The 15,985-nt window shown below is 42.0% G+C and overlaps 1 protein-coding gene across 8 annotated transcripts in view; it reads left to right on the forward strand.

The window, feature by feature from the left end:
• The window catches only part of MYO18A (myosin XVIIIA), a 383,975-nt gene that overhangs the window by 326,041 nt on the left and 41,949 nt on the right, over positions 1-15,985 (forward strand). For all 8 annotated transcript variants that reach the window (XM_077294308.1, XM_077294307.1, XM_077294310.1 and 5 more), the window contains 6 exons: positions 1,187-1,297; positions 2,380-2,484; positions 2,614-2,760; positions 6,040-6,153; positions 9,825-9,941; positions 12,344-12,427. In XM_077294308.1, the coding sequence (XP_077150423.1) occupies positions 1,187-1,297; positions 2,380-2,484; positions 2,614-2,760; positions 6,040-6,153; positions 9,825-9,941; positions 12,344-12,427 (678 nt within the window). The remainder of the gene's footprint in view (positions 1-1,186; positions 1,298-2,379; positions 2,485-2,613; positions 2,761-6,039; positions 6,154-9,824; positions 9,942-12,343; positions 12,428-15,985) is intronic.

The following is a 15,985-nucleotide window of genomic DNA, read 5'->3' on the forward strand; positions in this document are numbered from 1 at the left end:
CTCCATACATTGCGTAGTGTCCATGATTGGCTCCATACATTGCGTAGTGTCCATGATTGGCTCCATGCATTGCATAGTGTCCATGATTGGCTCCATACATTGCGTAGTGTCCATGATTGGCTCCATACATTGCGTAGTGTCCATGATTGGCTTCATACATTGTGTAGTGTCCATGATTGGCTCCATACATTGCGTAGTGTCCATGATTGGCTCCATATATTGCGTAGTGTCCATTATTGGCTCCATACATTGCGTAGTGTCCATGATTGGTTCTGCACCTCTCCTGTTATATGGAAGAGCTGTGCACTGCCATTCATGGCTGCTGTGCAATGTATGGAGCTGCGCCATTTCTCCTGCTCCACGGTCCCTTCAATCAGTTCCTAAGGATAGTTCATCTATGTTAAAGTTCTGAATAATTGCTAAAGAGATTGCTGATGAGCTTTTATTTATTTATTTTTTTTTAGTGTTTGAGAATCCGTTCTGTATATACTCATCTGTGTAATGAGCTTTTAATCCTTGCTGTTAACTCTTTAATGTCACCATCTCTGGACTTCTGTGCTCAAAGGGACTTTCCCTGGTGACGTGAACTGGGCTGGCACACCGCTATGTCATCATCCCTGGGAACCTACAGAGGACCCAGGAATGCTTGTATAAGTAGAGACGAGCAAACGTGTTATCAGAGTATGTTGGGCTTTCGCGGATAATATGTTAGAGTCCCTGCGGCTGCATGTTTCGTGGCTGTTAGACAGCCACAACACATGCGGGGGTTGTCTAACAAACAGGCAGTCCATGCATGTGTTGCAGCTGATGAACAGCCACATATCATGCAGCTGCAGGTCTTCTATTGGCATGCTGAGCTTAGAAAATATTGATTTAATTATTTTAACCTGAAAACCGGGGCATTGCTAGCTACCTGCTGAGTCCACTATTGCAGCTCCCCCAATTCCCTTTGACATTCTCTTTAAAGGGATGAAGACAGACTATTGCAGGCTCCGCCAAAGCTCCATTTTCCACAGAGTTCACACATCACAGTACAACCATTTACAAGTGTTTGAAAAGGCTCGTTGTGCTGGAGTAATTGCAGAATATAGTTATCACATAGCTCAGATGTAAGCAGCACAATAGACGTAACAGGTACTTTAAGATTAAGGTAAAATTGTTTTTTTTTTTTTCCCCCCCCTTATAGTCAAAATTACGCCTGGAGATGGAGATGGAAAGGCTCCGACAGTCACACTCCAAAGAACTTGAGAATAAAGATGAAGAAGTGGAGGAGATTCGCCAGTCATGTCAGAAAAAGGTGATGTCGTCGGGCTGGTTGGGAGGGTAGATTGGACCAAATGGTTATAAGTAGGAATACAAAAGAGCTTCTGTCATTCCATCAGGACACAAGAACCTCTTAGAGGGGATCATTCTCTTATAGGACTATTCCCATAATCTCTCTTCTGGCGTGCGCCGGTCCCTCACCCACCTGACTTCCTGTTTGGTGGGTGGACATGCTCTCCTGCTTCAGTCACAGTTCTGGCCTCGTTCCTGCCACTAGTGGGGTAGAGGTCCACTGCATTGTAGACCTTCTCCTAGTATACTACATATACCCAGGAACCATTCTATAGCAATTGGTGCGGTTATAGAGATGTGGCCAGGATTAGGATGTAACGCCCAAGCTCCTGAGATCCTGGCTGGCCCATATATAGAGAGATGATCGAAACTACGCATTTTCGGCCACCGCTCCAAGGCCGAAATAATTTCTGGACATGCTTACTTTTAAAAGAGACGATCAAAACCTGCCCACTTTCTTAATAGTTTAACCCTTCAAGATGCATTTGTAACAGTAGACAACTGTTTAGAAGAGAAGCTCCTACTTTGGTCGATACAACATTGTACTTTGACTTTTAAAGAGGTTCTCTAGATCGGAGGTGAGCTGATTGTTACTGCCCACATACCTACCAAGAGATGTGCACGATCGCCAGGAATTGTGAGCGTGTCCGTATAAAGGATGCGTGCATGATATGATACCTGACGATCATTCCCGAATGCGGGGTTGTGAATTCTTTAGCACCACTCGCCTCCAATGCATTATTCATTTTAAAGGATGCTTTGTGGCTTTGTTTTAAGAAAGCGCTGTCCAGATAGCTTTCAGATTAGTATTTTGCTATTAAATAGATCTGCAGACAAAAGTTGGATATTATCACAGTGATATTTTTCCTATAACCTATAGCGCCACTCATGTCCGGAGGCCATGTCTGGTACTGCAGCTCAGCCCTGTGAGAGTCTCTTACTCGTTTTTTCTCATTGCCGCAATCTCCTCAATGTGTTGCCATTTTCAATGTCGTATAATTGAAGACTGTTCTTTTAACGCCCGTCCTCTTTCCATCTGAATAGCTGAAGCAGATGGAAGTTCAATTAGAAGAGGAGTACGAGGATAAACAGAAGGTCCTGAGAGAGAAGAGAGACCTGGAAAGCAGATTAAATTCTGTTAGCGAACAGGTATGTGTAAAAATAAAAAAAGGTCAATGCGAGCAGCCGTGCATGCTGCCCGCCTGGAGCTGGAAGCACTTTGTAGTAGGCCAGCTCCTGCCTTCAGGACCATGATTCACGCTGTTACGTTGGCTCTAGGTCGGTCAGCGCGACTTTGAAACCGAGAAACGTCTTCGAAAGGACCTGAAGAGAACAAAAGCTCTTCTTGCCGATGCACAGATCATGCTGGATCACCTGAAGAACAACGCTCCAAGCAAACGAGAGATTGCACAGCTAAGGAGCCAGGTACTTGGCTCTATTGTTAGTGTTATATTTTAGCTCTAGTTCAAGGCCCGTCAGTTGGATTATTTCTTACAGACTTTATGTATTGATTTTTTTAAATTTTTTTTTGTAATGTACTGAATGATTAACCCTTTATTTTTATTTTACTGTCTTTTATAGTGCCATCATATTCCACAGCGCTTTATAGACATTATCGGCATTGGGGCTCACAGTAGATTCCTATTAGATTCCCTATTAGATTAATACTTTAAAGTACTAGAGGAAACCAGAGACCCTGAAGAAAACCCACGCTAACACTGAACTCCTTGCAGATGTTCTCCTTGTTTGGGATTTGAACCCGGGATCCCAGTGCTGCAAGGCTGCAGTGCTAACCACTGAGCCACCGTGCTGCCCACTGTGCCCTTTAAACCAGCACTTCTCAATCTATGAGGCACAGCTAGGGTGATGATCTTGCAGAAGTCATCATATTATGTACAGGTCTTTGGCAACTTATTGTACTCCTGTTATGATTATTTTAATGTTCTGTTGAGATCAGAAGACCCATTATACGATCATTTTCAAAATGGTTGCCTTTCTATGACAAGGCATCATATTTGGGCCACAGTAGAAAGGTTTTGAGATGTCTTTTATTGTATTATTGAAAATGTGTTGTGTTATTTCCTTGGTGCTTGTCTAGCGCCAACATATCCCGCAGATGGTCATCGATCACATCATCCCCCGTCACTAACGGAGCTTACAAATCTTATTTCTCTTTTTCCTCTCCTATCACCCACACAAAGGTCAATTTAATACATTTCAAACTAACCAGTCCACCATTCTGCCCACGGCTTATCACCAGCTACATTCAAGAATGGGAAGCCCCTCTATCCCCCCCATCCACCTCCAGTTATAGTAAATGCATTCTTCAGTTGTCAATTTTGGTTTTCACTGAACCTTCCCTGACTCCTGAATAACAAATCCTCCAGGCTAGGAAACAATATGGAAAGGAGAATGTACTTGGCTTGGGTCACACAAACACGTTTGCGGGCAGTATGTTGTCCGTGTGTGCAGCGGCCTGCATATAATGACCGCATGCTGGCCAGGTATCCAAATTATCATTGCATGTGAGCAATAGTACAGATTATGGCGCCCGTCCTCCATGTGGATGAGAGCACAGAGCAGCACACGGACCCAGTTATGACTAATCTGAGAATAGTTTATGTGAACTTGGTCTTATTGTTTTAATTAATTGACTTTCTAGATTCAGGGAAAGCAGTGGGATCGTTAAAGAGGTTGTCCACTACTTTATCATTAACCTTAAGATAGGTCATCAACATCTGATCAGCTGTGGTCCAACACCCGGCACCCCCGCCGATCAGCTGTGCGAGTATACTCGTTACTCGAGATTTCCCGAGCACGCTCGGGTGTCCTCCGAGTATTTTTTAGTGCTCAGAGATTGTTTGCATCACCGCAGCTGAATGATTTCCATCTGTTAGCCAGCATAAGTACATGTGGGGGTTGCCTGGTTGCTAGGGAATCCCCACACGTACTTATGCTGGCTAACAGATGTAAATCATTCAGCTGCAGCGAAGAAAGCTAAATATCCGAGCAATAAAAAATACTCGGAGGACACCCGAGCGTGCTCGGGAAATCTCGAGTAACGAGTATATTCGCTCATCAGTAGTTGTCACTTTATCTGTTTATCTGAACTTACAGTAACTTATGAAAGCCTTATAGAAGGGGACAACTCAAGGAGTTAGAATAAGCCCTCCCTAATCCTGTGTATGTGTGCATGTTCTGTAGTGTGTTAATATGCTCATCTACCACCATTTCTCCGTGATCCAGTGCACGGACATCACCACTTTTTAGATTTTCCAGGTCACACTGTGCTTTGCGTGAGACAGAAAATGGCTTTGACAATGTAAGTATATGGAGTGTTAGAACGAGGCATCGTAGGCTTACAGTGTAAAGAGATTTCCGATTCACTCATAGTGACCCCGAGAGTCTGAAAAGTAGTGACCTCACTGAGAAGAAGAACGGAGCTGTGCAGGGTACTGAATAAGACAGTGGTAGGTGAGTGTATTAATGCAATGACACTACAGTACATGCACTGTGTAGGAAATTCAGGTAGAACAGGGTTAAATGCTAACATTGGAGGTCCTGATGATGTATATACACCAGTTATGATTACAGCCAAGCCCTGTGTTCATTTTGTGGTCGGTCAGCTAGGGAAGCTGAGCAGTCTGTGTGTTGGAACTCGGAGGAGCTCAGCCAGTTCTGAGTAACTAGTGCATGCGAGTACAGGGCCTAAAGGGAGGACTTGAATTGCAGTCTAGGTTGTGACCCTGTTATTGCTTTGCCTTCATTGAAAAAGGACTGTGATTTTTGATATTCCATGTGTGCCGGCAAAAAGGCTTTGTTTCATTTAAAGAACTTTGGAAGTTTATGGAGTTCATTGTTTGGACACAAGAATCTCAGGCCGGTGTAAACTTTAATGCCTACCACCGGAGAGCGTCAATCCCTACAACATAAAAACCAATTCCAAAAAAAATAAAACATTTTTTACTTTTACAGACTTTATGCCTTTTTTAGTAAATAACTCTATAATTCTCATAGAAGAATGTGTTCCACAACTTTTGACAACGTTTCTGAAAAACAATAGAAAGGAAATAGAATTGTGTGCTTAATAGAAAAATCTAGCATGGCTCCTGTGACAGCGCCTTGATAAAAGTGTTACAGCCTCCGAGCTTTCGTCTGTGCTGAAGTGTACTCTGAAGGGGTAAAACAATTATCCGAAAGCTGTGAGAAATCCCCAAGAGGCCGCTTCATAATGTAAAGCAGATTGGTGCCCGGGTTCCTGCTCCGTGTTGCTGGTCCCGGCATTTCTTCTCCCTCCTAGCTTTGCCAGACCATAAATTCACGGTTTTCTGCAATGTTATTTACTTCTGGGGAAATATTTTACCGTCTCTGACACACTCTGCTGTAAATCTGCCTCCAAGTATCTGCTATCATACAAGTCTGACAGCCTGTATACATGCAACCGCAAAATATGTTTTCCAGGAGTTCCATAGAATTGGAGTAAACTGCCCCATTAAAATGCCTTTGTGCATCTCCTCCAGGCTGCACGGGCTGATGTGAATGTATAATCGCCTTTCCTTACGTATGTTTTACACCAACGCTGTAGCTCTTTCTCTTCTTCCCTTACTATCTATGTAGCTCAGGCCGTAAATCAAATCCCCACGAAGTATTGATAGCCCAAGTCTTTGTCGAACAGTCTTATTGAATTCTGTGTTTTAATCACAGCTGGAAGAATCTGAATTCACTTGCGCAGCTGCAGTAAAGTCTCGAAAGTCCATGGAGGTTGAAATGGAGGATCTCCATCTTCAAATCGATGATATTTCCAAAGCGAAGACAGCGGTAAGGTTTATTTCTTTCTAGAATGTTCTTTACCTAGAGCCAACATATCCTGCGGCGATGTACAGAGAATGCACTCCTATTGATCCCTTCTCCCTGGGCTTCAGAATGTAATTTCCCTATCTCAAGCATGCACACATACTCTGGGGCCAGATTCATTGGAAGCCAATTAATTTCACCGTAGAGCATGGGAGGACGCCAGACAACCCCGAGGAAACCTAAACACACAAACTTGCTCTAATTTGATCCTCTGACCCCCAGTGCTACGGTACTGACTACTATCCATTGTTCTAAAATGTTACTTATTTTGTGTACTCGTCTTCATTTCTAACTTTCTCATTAATTCCCACACCCTTGTGCCCTTTCCCGTGACTGAGCCACTAGCTAAAGTGCTGGCTTACATTTTATAAAGAGATTGTATCATCACAAATGGGCAAAATGGCAAAGGGCTTGTGAAAACCAGCTACCTTGCTAACTTACTTATCTTTGGCTCCTTAAGGATGCAGCCAATCTTCATTTTTACGTTTCTCTCCCACCTTCTTCCAAAAGCCAAAAATTCCACGTGTGGTAAAATTAAGAAAAAAGACAATTCTTCCATTTTTTTGGGGGGGGGGTGGTGGTTTTGTTTTTATGGTATTCATTTTGCCGTAAAATTGATTCTGAACCCTGATTAGAACGGTTATGCAGATGCCAAAATTGCACAGACTTTTTTTTTCATATTCAAGTCATGAAAGAACAATTCTGACGTTTAAGTAAAATAAATACACAGAGCAGTTGACTTTGAGGCACGAGACACCTAGTCCTGTAGTGATAATCTCCTGCTGATAAAACACTGATGTTTTTGAAACGGCAACACAAAGTAAGTCAAACATCACTGGAATCTGGGTCTCTGACCCAAATCATGCTACTCTGAGATTCCAAAGCTAAAACCTGCTGACAGATTCCCTTATAAGAGACCTATCTTTAGAAACTAAACCATCTACTTTATTTTTTAGTATGAGGAGCAAACTTTTCCCTTCACGGGAGCAGTTTACAACTCTGTGCTTTGACAATGATTTAATTGCACAGAAATATTGTTTGTCATAACCAAGGGCATTGGAATTCTGGATTGTTAGTATTTTGTCCTCGGTTATAAGAGTGGATTCTTGTATTGGAGGTTGGATTTGTCCTGATACCGTGTAACATTGCCCTACAGAGTATTTGCTAAAGACCTTCAAATGTCTCTATATAGAAACCTGCTAGTAATGTAATTGGTTCTCATGATCCCGCTTTTGTAGCCTAATATAATAACACAATCTGCATTGTGACCGTCACAGCTGCATTGAGGCCTGGATAAAGTTTTGTCCTCGATTAACCTCTCTGCTGCTGGATACATTTGCTGGGTTTGCCGTTCTCATCATGTGGAAATGATGCGGGGGCAGGCAGCCTTGGAATGACATTTTCATTTAAACAAAGTTTAATAAATTTCTCTCCTAAGCTGTGTCCAGTTTCCCCCCCAGTAATAATAAGATAGATGACAGCAAAGCCGGAGCCAGAGAAGTCGTTTTACTTGTGGAATGATGTGCTAATAGATTCATTAACTTTCTGAAGCCAGCATTATTCTCTTTATTAACGGCACTACCCCTCCCAAATCCAGCACCGGCGCTTTCTGCCTTCAGCTGCTCCGCCGCATAGCGCTGACATTATCTGAAATGTAGGATTCTATAAAAATGGCTTTCCAAAGTGATAGCCTGAATTATGAATACCGCCTTGTCAGTGCTCATGTACCCTCCAGCAGATCATGGTTTATGATACCTTCACATGCCCCATCTTTCTTTAGAGATGTCTAACAGGTGGATTGTCCAGTGAAGATAAGATCCTGCGAATAATTGATAACTTACAGATCGGTGGGGGTCCGAATGTTGGGGTCTTCGTTGATTGGCAGACCAGGGAACTATTATTCGCATTGGAACGGTACGCTTTTTTTTCCGGCAGCCCCGCAGAGAATGAATGGAGCAGCGGTCAAGCATGCGCACTTATATCTACACTATCGGGAGTGGTCTGCCAATCAATGTGGATCCCAGAAGTCGGACCACCACCAGTCGAACCCCCACCAAGCAATAGGATATCCCCTTTCCTGTAGAATGAGTGATAATTTTGTCTTCACCAGAGAACCCCTTTGAAGGCTTTAGTGAGCTCACATACAGTACAGACCAGAAGTTTGGACACACCTTCTCATTTAAAGATTTTTCTGTTATAAATTCACACTGAAGGCATCAAAACTATGAATTAACATATGTGGAATTATATACTTAACAAAAAAAGTGTGAAACAACTGAAAATATGTCTTATTCTAGGTTCTTCAAAGTAGCCACCTTTTGCTTTGATGACTGCTTTGCACACTCTTGGCATTCTCTTGATGAGCTTCAAGAGGTAGTCACCGGGAATTATTATTTTACTACGGGCCTAGGCACTAACAGGCTGGTAGTTGCTACTTGCCTGCCTGATGTGCCCAAGGCCAATTTCAACCGGTACACTGTGGTCACCGACCGCTCCTCCTGACGAGTCAGCAGCTTCCGCTGACATCACATCGGTGGACAGGACGATGCTTTGTTGACAGAACGGGAATACCGATATCATGGTGATTGACAGCTGGCTGCCTGCTGCCTATCTTCAAGGAACTGGCTGTCAATCAGTGCGACATCAGCAATCAACAGAGTAGCCCGGAAAAAGAAGAGCGGCTCTGCTGAAATGAAGCGGCTGAATCGCTGGCAGGAGCAGTCAATGACCCCTCTGGGCCAGCATCGGGTAGAACAGACGGCTAGCTAGCAACTACCTACCTGTTAATTTTTACTATAGACCTAAAAACTGAAATAAAAATAGTCTCATGCAAACCCTTTAATCTACCATGTTTCCTTGTATTGTACTCTTTCCTTATTAGCATTTAGATGGCATTGGTAATATCTATTGGCTCTTATTAATCCTTTATTTGACATCTACTTTACGCAGTGCCACTTTAAAACTTTTACAAAAGAACTCAGAGTTTGTCCGTTGCAGACACCATGCCTCTTCAATTTCACACATTGCGGAAAATGCTTTCTTGCAAATTCAGGCGCTTTGTTGGGATTTGCTTCCAATATGTGTCAGTATAATTTTCTCCCATTACCTCTTGTTAACATTACTGGCAGGACTGGCACTGCAGGGGAGCTGCGGCAAGACCGCAACTCTGGGGTATAGTTGAAACATGGGTAGACTGTCACACCGAGGCCCGGTATGTGCATGACGTGTGTAATCTATTTTCTTCCCTCAAGTCTGTGCACAATGGTGTGCTGCCTACTATACAAAAAGTATTCCATAACATGTGACATTTTCTTAGCGCTAATGGCGTGGTGCCTCTGCGTTTCTTATGTCGGAGAATTCTTTGGCGGTGGCTTCAGAACGCTATTGTTTTTCATTATGATGAAGGCATGATAGTGGATCACCACTAGTATAATGATATATAATTATCCTATTAAAACGTCATGCATTTCGCATTATTGTCTCCTTATTATAAACTTTATCAAACTGCGCTTCTTCCAATACCGGATAAGGGAGATAAGATTAATGGAAGCAATAGCAAGCAAATGACAAATGTAATAGTTTAATGTTTGTGTTTCCTGCTCATTGATAACCCATTCTGATTTCCTAATTGACAGCTGGAGGAGCAGGTCAGCCGCCTGCAGAGGGAGAAGAATGACTTACAGAGCAGAATGGAGGAGGACCAGGAGGATATGAATGAGCTGATGAAGAAACATAAGGCAGCTGTGGCCCAGGTGACTCCTCAGCAGAAATCTGTGTTATATTTATACAAAAAAATAAGTACAGTGTGTTAAAATAAAAATAAGTACACGCTTTGAATCAGTAGCTTTTGCAGCAATAACTTCATATAATTGTTTTCTGAATGGTTTTATTAGTCTCTCATGTTGTTTAGAGGAATTTTAGCCAATTTTTCTTCTTCTTAACTTTGCTTAGGTTCCTTGAGGTTTGTGAGCATTCGTTTCTGCACATTTCTCTTAAGGTCCCAACATTTCCATCAGGTTTAGTTTTGGACTTGGACTGTCCATTGTAACACCTTGATTCTTTTCCATTTCAGTGGTTTTGATGGAGATTGGCTGCTGTTTTCAGGACCATTGTTCGGTCCAGTTTTAGAAAGACCTTTTCAGTTTTGGATTGCCCAGGTCATACGGCTGCAAAATCAGCCCAAGTTATCACCCCTTCACCACTGTGTTTTATAGATGGCATGAGGTGCTGGTGCTAATATGATCTGTTTATTTTTTTGCTGGGCACTACGGCCAAACATCACTTCTTTGGTCTCATCTGTGCAAAGGGCATTGTTTCAGTCGTGTGTTTGGTTTATGGTTCATGTGGAACTTTGTAAACTAGCTGCATTGCCTTGTGGTTTTTTTGAAAGAAGAATCTTCCAAGCAATCCATATTCTTCAGTTTTTTGTTAATTGTGGTGTTATGGACCTGAACATTTTAAAGTGCCATCTAAAACCTTTAGAGTCTGAGCTGAAATTCTTGATTTTTTATTTTTTTTTAATTTCTCTGGGCATTCTGATCTTGGTATTAACTTGCTTGTTGTTAAGACATCAATTCTTGGGAAGATTATCATGAATGTTTTCCTAATCCCATGCATTTTTTTGGAAAAATGGTTGTTCCCTTCGAATTACTTTTCTACCCTGGCAACAGTTTATTAGGCTACGTTCACACTAGCGTTGTGCGCCGCTGCGTCGGCGACGCAACGCACAACGCACGCAAAAACGCGGCAAAACGCACGCAAAAACGCTGCGTTTTGCGACGCATGCGTCGTTTTTTGCCGAAAATCGGACGCAAGAAAAATGCAACTTGTTGCGTTTTCTTGGTCCGACGCTTGCGGCAAAAAAGACGCATGTGTGGCACAACGCAACAAAAAAAAACGCATGCGTCCCCCATGTTAAGTATAGGGGGCGCATGACGCATGCGTCGCCGCTGCGTCGCCGACGCAAACCCGACGCACATTAGCTTAACGCTAATGTGAACGTAGCCTTATGAAAATAAAAATATGCACAATATACTGACCTTCCTCAGGTCCTCTGGCAAGTTGCCGTCGTTGCTCAGTGTCTGGCATTGGCTGCGGCACTGACATCCACTTGATTGCACGGCAGACAGTGAGCTCAGCGGCTCTGCCACTGTAGATTTGTACGCCCTTCAAAGCCACTGATTGTCTGCCACGCTGTTGATATGACGCCATCTCCGCAGTCAATGCCAGACAACTGGGATCAGTGGCAGAGACTCATCGGGAAAGGAGAGTACACCACGGTTTGTCTTGTTTTATAACAAACAGCCAGTATGGAACCTTAATTGAAAGGGAATGACCCCTTTAATTGGATGATTGTGGTACTCAAATATAATATGGAGTTTACCTTAAAGCTTCTTTTAAAGTGAGACACAGGTTTACAAGGGAGCCAAGTATCGGAGAAGAAGCTGAGAATCTAGATGTACCAGATGTGTGGCCCTTTTATAAAGTCATGCAGGCGCTATGTGGCAGGTCAACGCGCTATTTGAGAGGAATTTCATTTGCACTTCTAAAATATAAATTCTGGAAAACATTGAAGCAATAGTTTATAATATAAATATATGGGGTAATAGGGAACAAGTTGGAGGGTTGTAATTAACAATGCAGGGGTACTAGCCACAATAAGTTGTTTTTTTGTATGGCTCTGAGGTCCTGCATCCATTACGTTAGCTGGTCACATTTTGTCCTTTGGCAGACGTGTGACCACTTGCGACTATAATAAGATTGTCTTTGCAGTGTATTCCTGTGTTCATGGTGCCTGGATTCACCAGCTGATATTATATGTGCCTTTTGCGGGGCCTGCCCTACAGCTCAGATTATTGCACATTGAGCTGAATGCTCTGCCTGTTTGAGCAGAAGACAGCCAGCACCAAAATCTACTGCTTAGAAACATCTAGTTTAATTAAATGCACAACTTTATCAATAGATTAACTGCTTGTAATGTAAATAATGCAAATTGATTTTTTTGCAGCAGACCAGTTGGCTGGGTCTGAAAGCCTTGGGACTTGCTGTGTTTGGTATAATTCCTTGAAGCTGTGAATATTTCCTTGTCTTTTAGTGGGGCGCAAATTTCCTTCTCAATGAGCAACCTAACGTACCCTGTCGTTCTATTCCATAGTCCTCCCGAGATTTGGCTCAGATCAATGACCTTCAGACGCAACTTGAGGAAGCCCACAAGGAGAGACAAGAGATACAGGAGAAGGTAAGTTTGTGCCCTGCTAGTGTAATGATCAGCATATAGATACTTATAGGAAAAATTCACGAACGGGCTGTGATAGGATGACGCAAGCATTCACGCCATGAACTAGGCATAACCGTTTTGCCTAGAGAGTTCTTTTAAGAAAATAGAATAGTTGTTTGATTGCGACTGGTCAATGTTAGCAAGTCAACCCTACCAATCATTACACTGCCTTAGAGGAATACCTCCTTCATCCATTATGGCAGCCTTTATAGTGCTAGAAGTGGTTGTAACCCATCATCTTTGATTGGCAACGCGATCTAGTTATTGCCCTGTCCATAAAGTGGCACAACTAAGAGCCGATTTACCAACAGGAGTCTGGGGTAGGTGGACAACCCCCTTACAGAACCATGAAGAATAGCCAGGAGCGATGCCATCCAGCTTCCCATAAAGGAAGTGTAAGAAACCCACAAGCGCATATATTGAGGAAACCTCTCTATATCTAGGAGTTTGAGTACATCATCAAGCAATGTGGTATATATCTGGAGACTGAGGCGCACGCAGATTTTCCATCATGTTTTCCACTTGGCCCAATTGCTGCTCATCTATTGATCTGTATTGAAAAATTGTGTGGTTAAAGTTAATCAGCAAAGAGCAAAATCTATCGATTGTCTACGTTTTATTTCTTTACAATTTGTAAAGCTTTCTTCTTCCTTCCTTCCTTCTTGCATTATCATTAAGCATCATTTAATGTACGCCACTAGACGCTGTGCAAGTTTCCTTCTGATGACAGTATACACGTTTTACAGGCTTAATAACCGTCCGCCTGAAGAGCAGGTTAATAATTTGATTAATCTTGAAACATGTAATTGCCTCGGGACTGGGAACCTTTTTTTATCTTTTCAGAAAGACTTTTTTCTACTTTTTGCCTTAATTGCCACATAATTTATAGCAGGATTGTATACACAGAGGTCAGACTGCATCTATTACTGCAGTTATTATGCTTCCGCATGGAGAGCGGGCAGATTGGCTGTAGCCGTGCCGTGCCATGGGGAGGTCCATGTGGACTTTACTCTAGTCACCACATTGGGGCATGGACAATTTTTCACCATTCCATCCACTTGGGACCCCCCTTTTATTAGCCAAAGTCGAGAGCAATTGGCAGATCCTCTGATTATAGAATCATCTAATTGGCCCAAAGAATTGTCTTGTTTGGCCTGCCTAAGGTACAATATTCTAACAATCTGGACTGGGACCAGCACTGGGAAAGAGAATGGCCATCTCAAGACACAATCCATATTTGTGGGCATCTTGGTTGCTTATGGCACCATATGGCTGTCGTTGCAGGTGAATAAAAATCCTCTCACCAATTTTCCCCCTACTTTAAGTAAACTTTCATTAGTCTGAGAGAGCATAAAACAAGCGGCTGCGTTAATTCATCTTCCCCTGTCATTTCTCCGGCTTACTTTGGCTGTAAGACTTGTGCTAGGTATCATTAGCCAATTAATGGCTGTGGCATATGTAACCTTGCAGCCAAATTGACCTGCTAATTGTTAGATTTGTGCAGTCAACAAGCTTTAGTTGACATTTAAAAGAAACAGAGAAGATGATTGAGAGAGATCACAGGAGCCGAATGAAATACTATTACTCCAATGCAAATTGTATCATTGACCTGTAAGTTTGAAATTAATGAGGCATCGTCTAATCTATGATAACTCATCCCTCAATTGTCAGGGTAAGCCTTACAGGGCTCATTGGCAATAAGCCCAAAACATTGATCCAGTGTTTTGGAGGTTTTTTTATTTATTTTTTTTACTTAAGAGAAATCTATATGTTAATATATTAAACCATGCATCATTAAGTTAAAGAATGTTGTGGTCATTGCATCCATATCTTCAGTGCTCTAAGCTGAGCCAAGAGGAAAATTATGCTGTTGGAGGGAAAAAAAAACGATTCACTGAGAAGGTAAATTAATTCTTGTGCTTTCAGGTGATAAGTTGTCACAGGCCTAGATATGTTTTGCATAGCTCATTACCGCTTGCATCACTTCAGTGTTGCATTATTAAAACCTAAGGGTTTTGGGTTACTTCTCCTTGGAGCTTCTCTCAAAGATATACATTCGGTTGTTGCAGATATTTGTGTGAGTATACAAGTTCAGTTCCGTCACCTGCAGACTTGCTTTTTGTTACAGTATGTCATGAGTAGCAGGTCACTGCTTCGCACAAGTTCAACACACTTATCTCCTGCTGTTCATCCAGGTTTTTTTTTTTAAGGCTTTTTCAGTACTACAAATATTGAGTGATGAAAGTACAGTGTTAAAGAATCACGTGTTTTCACCCTTAAATAGGCATTCTAAAGTTGCTTCTCGAGCAGTTCAAACCAGGATAGGCTCTCGTCCTTGAGTGACTGTGCTGGTGAGAAGCAGAGCTATAGTGCTAGTAGAACTATAAAGCTCAGCACAAGTTCTGGTTTGACACATTCAGCGATCAGTAATTTGTTCTAAAATTTCCACTGCTATTACTATATTTTTGTGTAGGGAGAACAGGACATTTGAACAAGAATGTGTCTCCTAAACAGAAAAATATTTAGAATTGAGAGTCCTCAGTGGTTGATACCTTTTAATGGCTAACTGAAAAGATGGTAACAAATTGCAAGCTTTCGAAACTACATACGTCTCTTCATCAGGCAAAGACTAAAACAAATTCTGAAGAATCACATATTTATGCACAACATAGTATAGAAAAAAAAAAGGGAGAGGGGAAAAAAACCATGGATAAGCCAGGTGACATGAACCAGAATTACCATGGGTGATAAACAGTTACGTCCATAAATATTGGGCCAATTCTTAGATAAGGATTGTTTTATTGTATCAAAGGTATCAACCACTGAGGACTCTCAATTCTAAATATTTTTCTATCCACTGGCTAACACGGTACCAATATATATTTCTTTTCTGTAATCACAGGACAATAAAACAATCCTTATCTAAGAATTGGCCCAATATTTATGGACGTAACTGTTTATCACCCATGGTAATTCTGCTTCATGTCACCTGGCTTATCCATGGTTTTTTTTCCCCTCTCCCTTTTTTTTTTCTATACTATCTTGTGCATAAATATGTGATTCTTCAGAATTTGTTTTAGTCTTTGCCTGATGAAGAGACGTATGTAGTCTCGAAAGCTTGCAATTTGTTACCATCTTTTCAGTTAGCCATTAAAAGGTATCAACCACTGAGGACTCTCAATTCTAAATATTTTTCTATCCACTGGCTAACACGGTACCAAGATATATTTCTTTCCTGTCTCCTAAACAGCAAATGCAGAGAGCTGTGAATAAGCAAATATCTTCTGAAAGCTGCTGGGCTGGTGATTTATAACTGCATCTCTTCAGAAGATTAGAAGAAGGGTGGGAGGGAGATGAGCAGTTAACTACAGTTTTATAAATCAATGGGCTGGACAGAGCTGACTGGTATGTTAGGAGTTAACCCCTCTCCTGGAATATAACTACTGGCAAGCTCCATGGAAACATGCTTTACACCAATGGCAGCAAATAGAAAAAGCAAGTTATTTGCAAACTTGCTTA

Source organism: Ranitomeya variabilis, chromosome 3 (genome assembly GCF_051348905.1).
Source record: "Ranitomeya variabilis isolate aRanVar5 chromosome 3, aRanVar5.hap1, whole genome shotgun sequence".
Lineage (NCBI taxonomy): Eukaryota > Metazoa > Chordata > Amphibia > Anura > Dendrobatidae > Ranitomeya > Ranitomeya variabilis.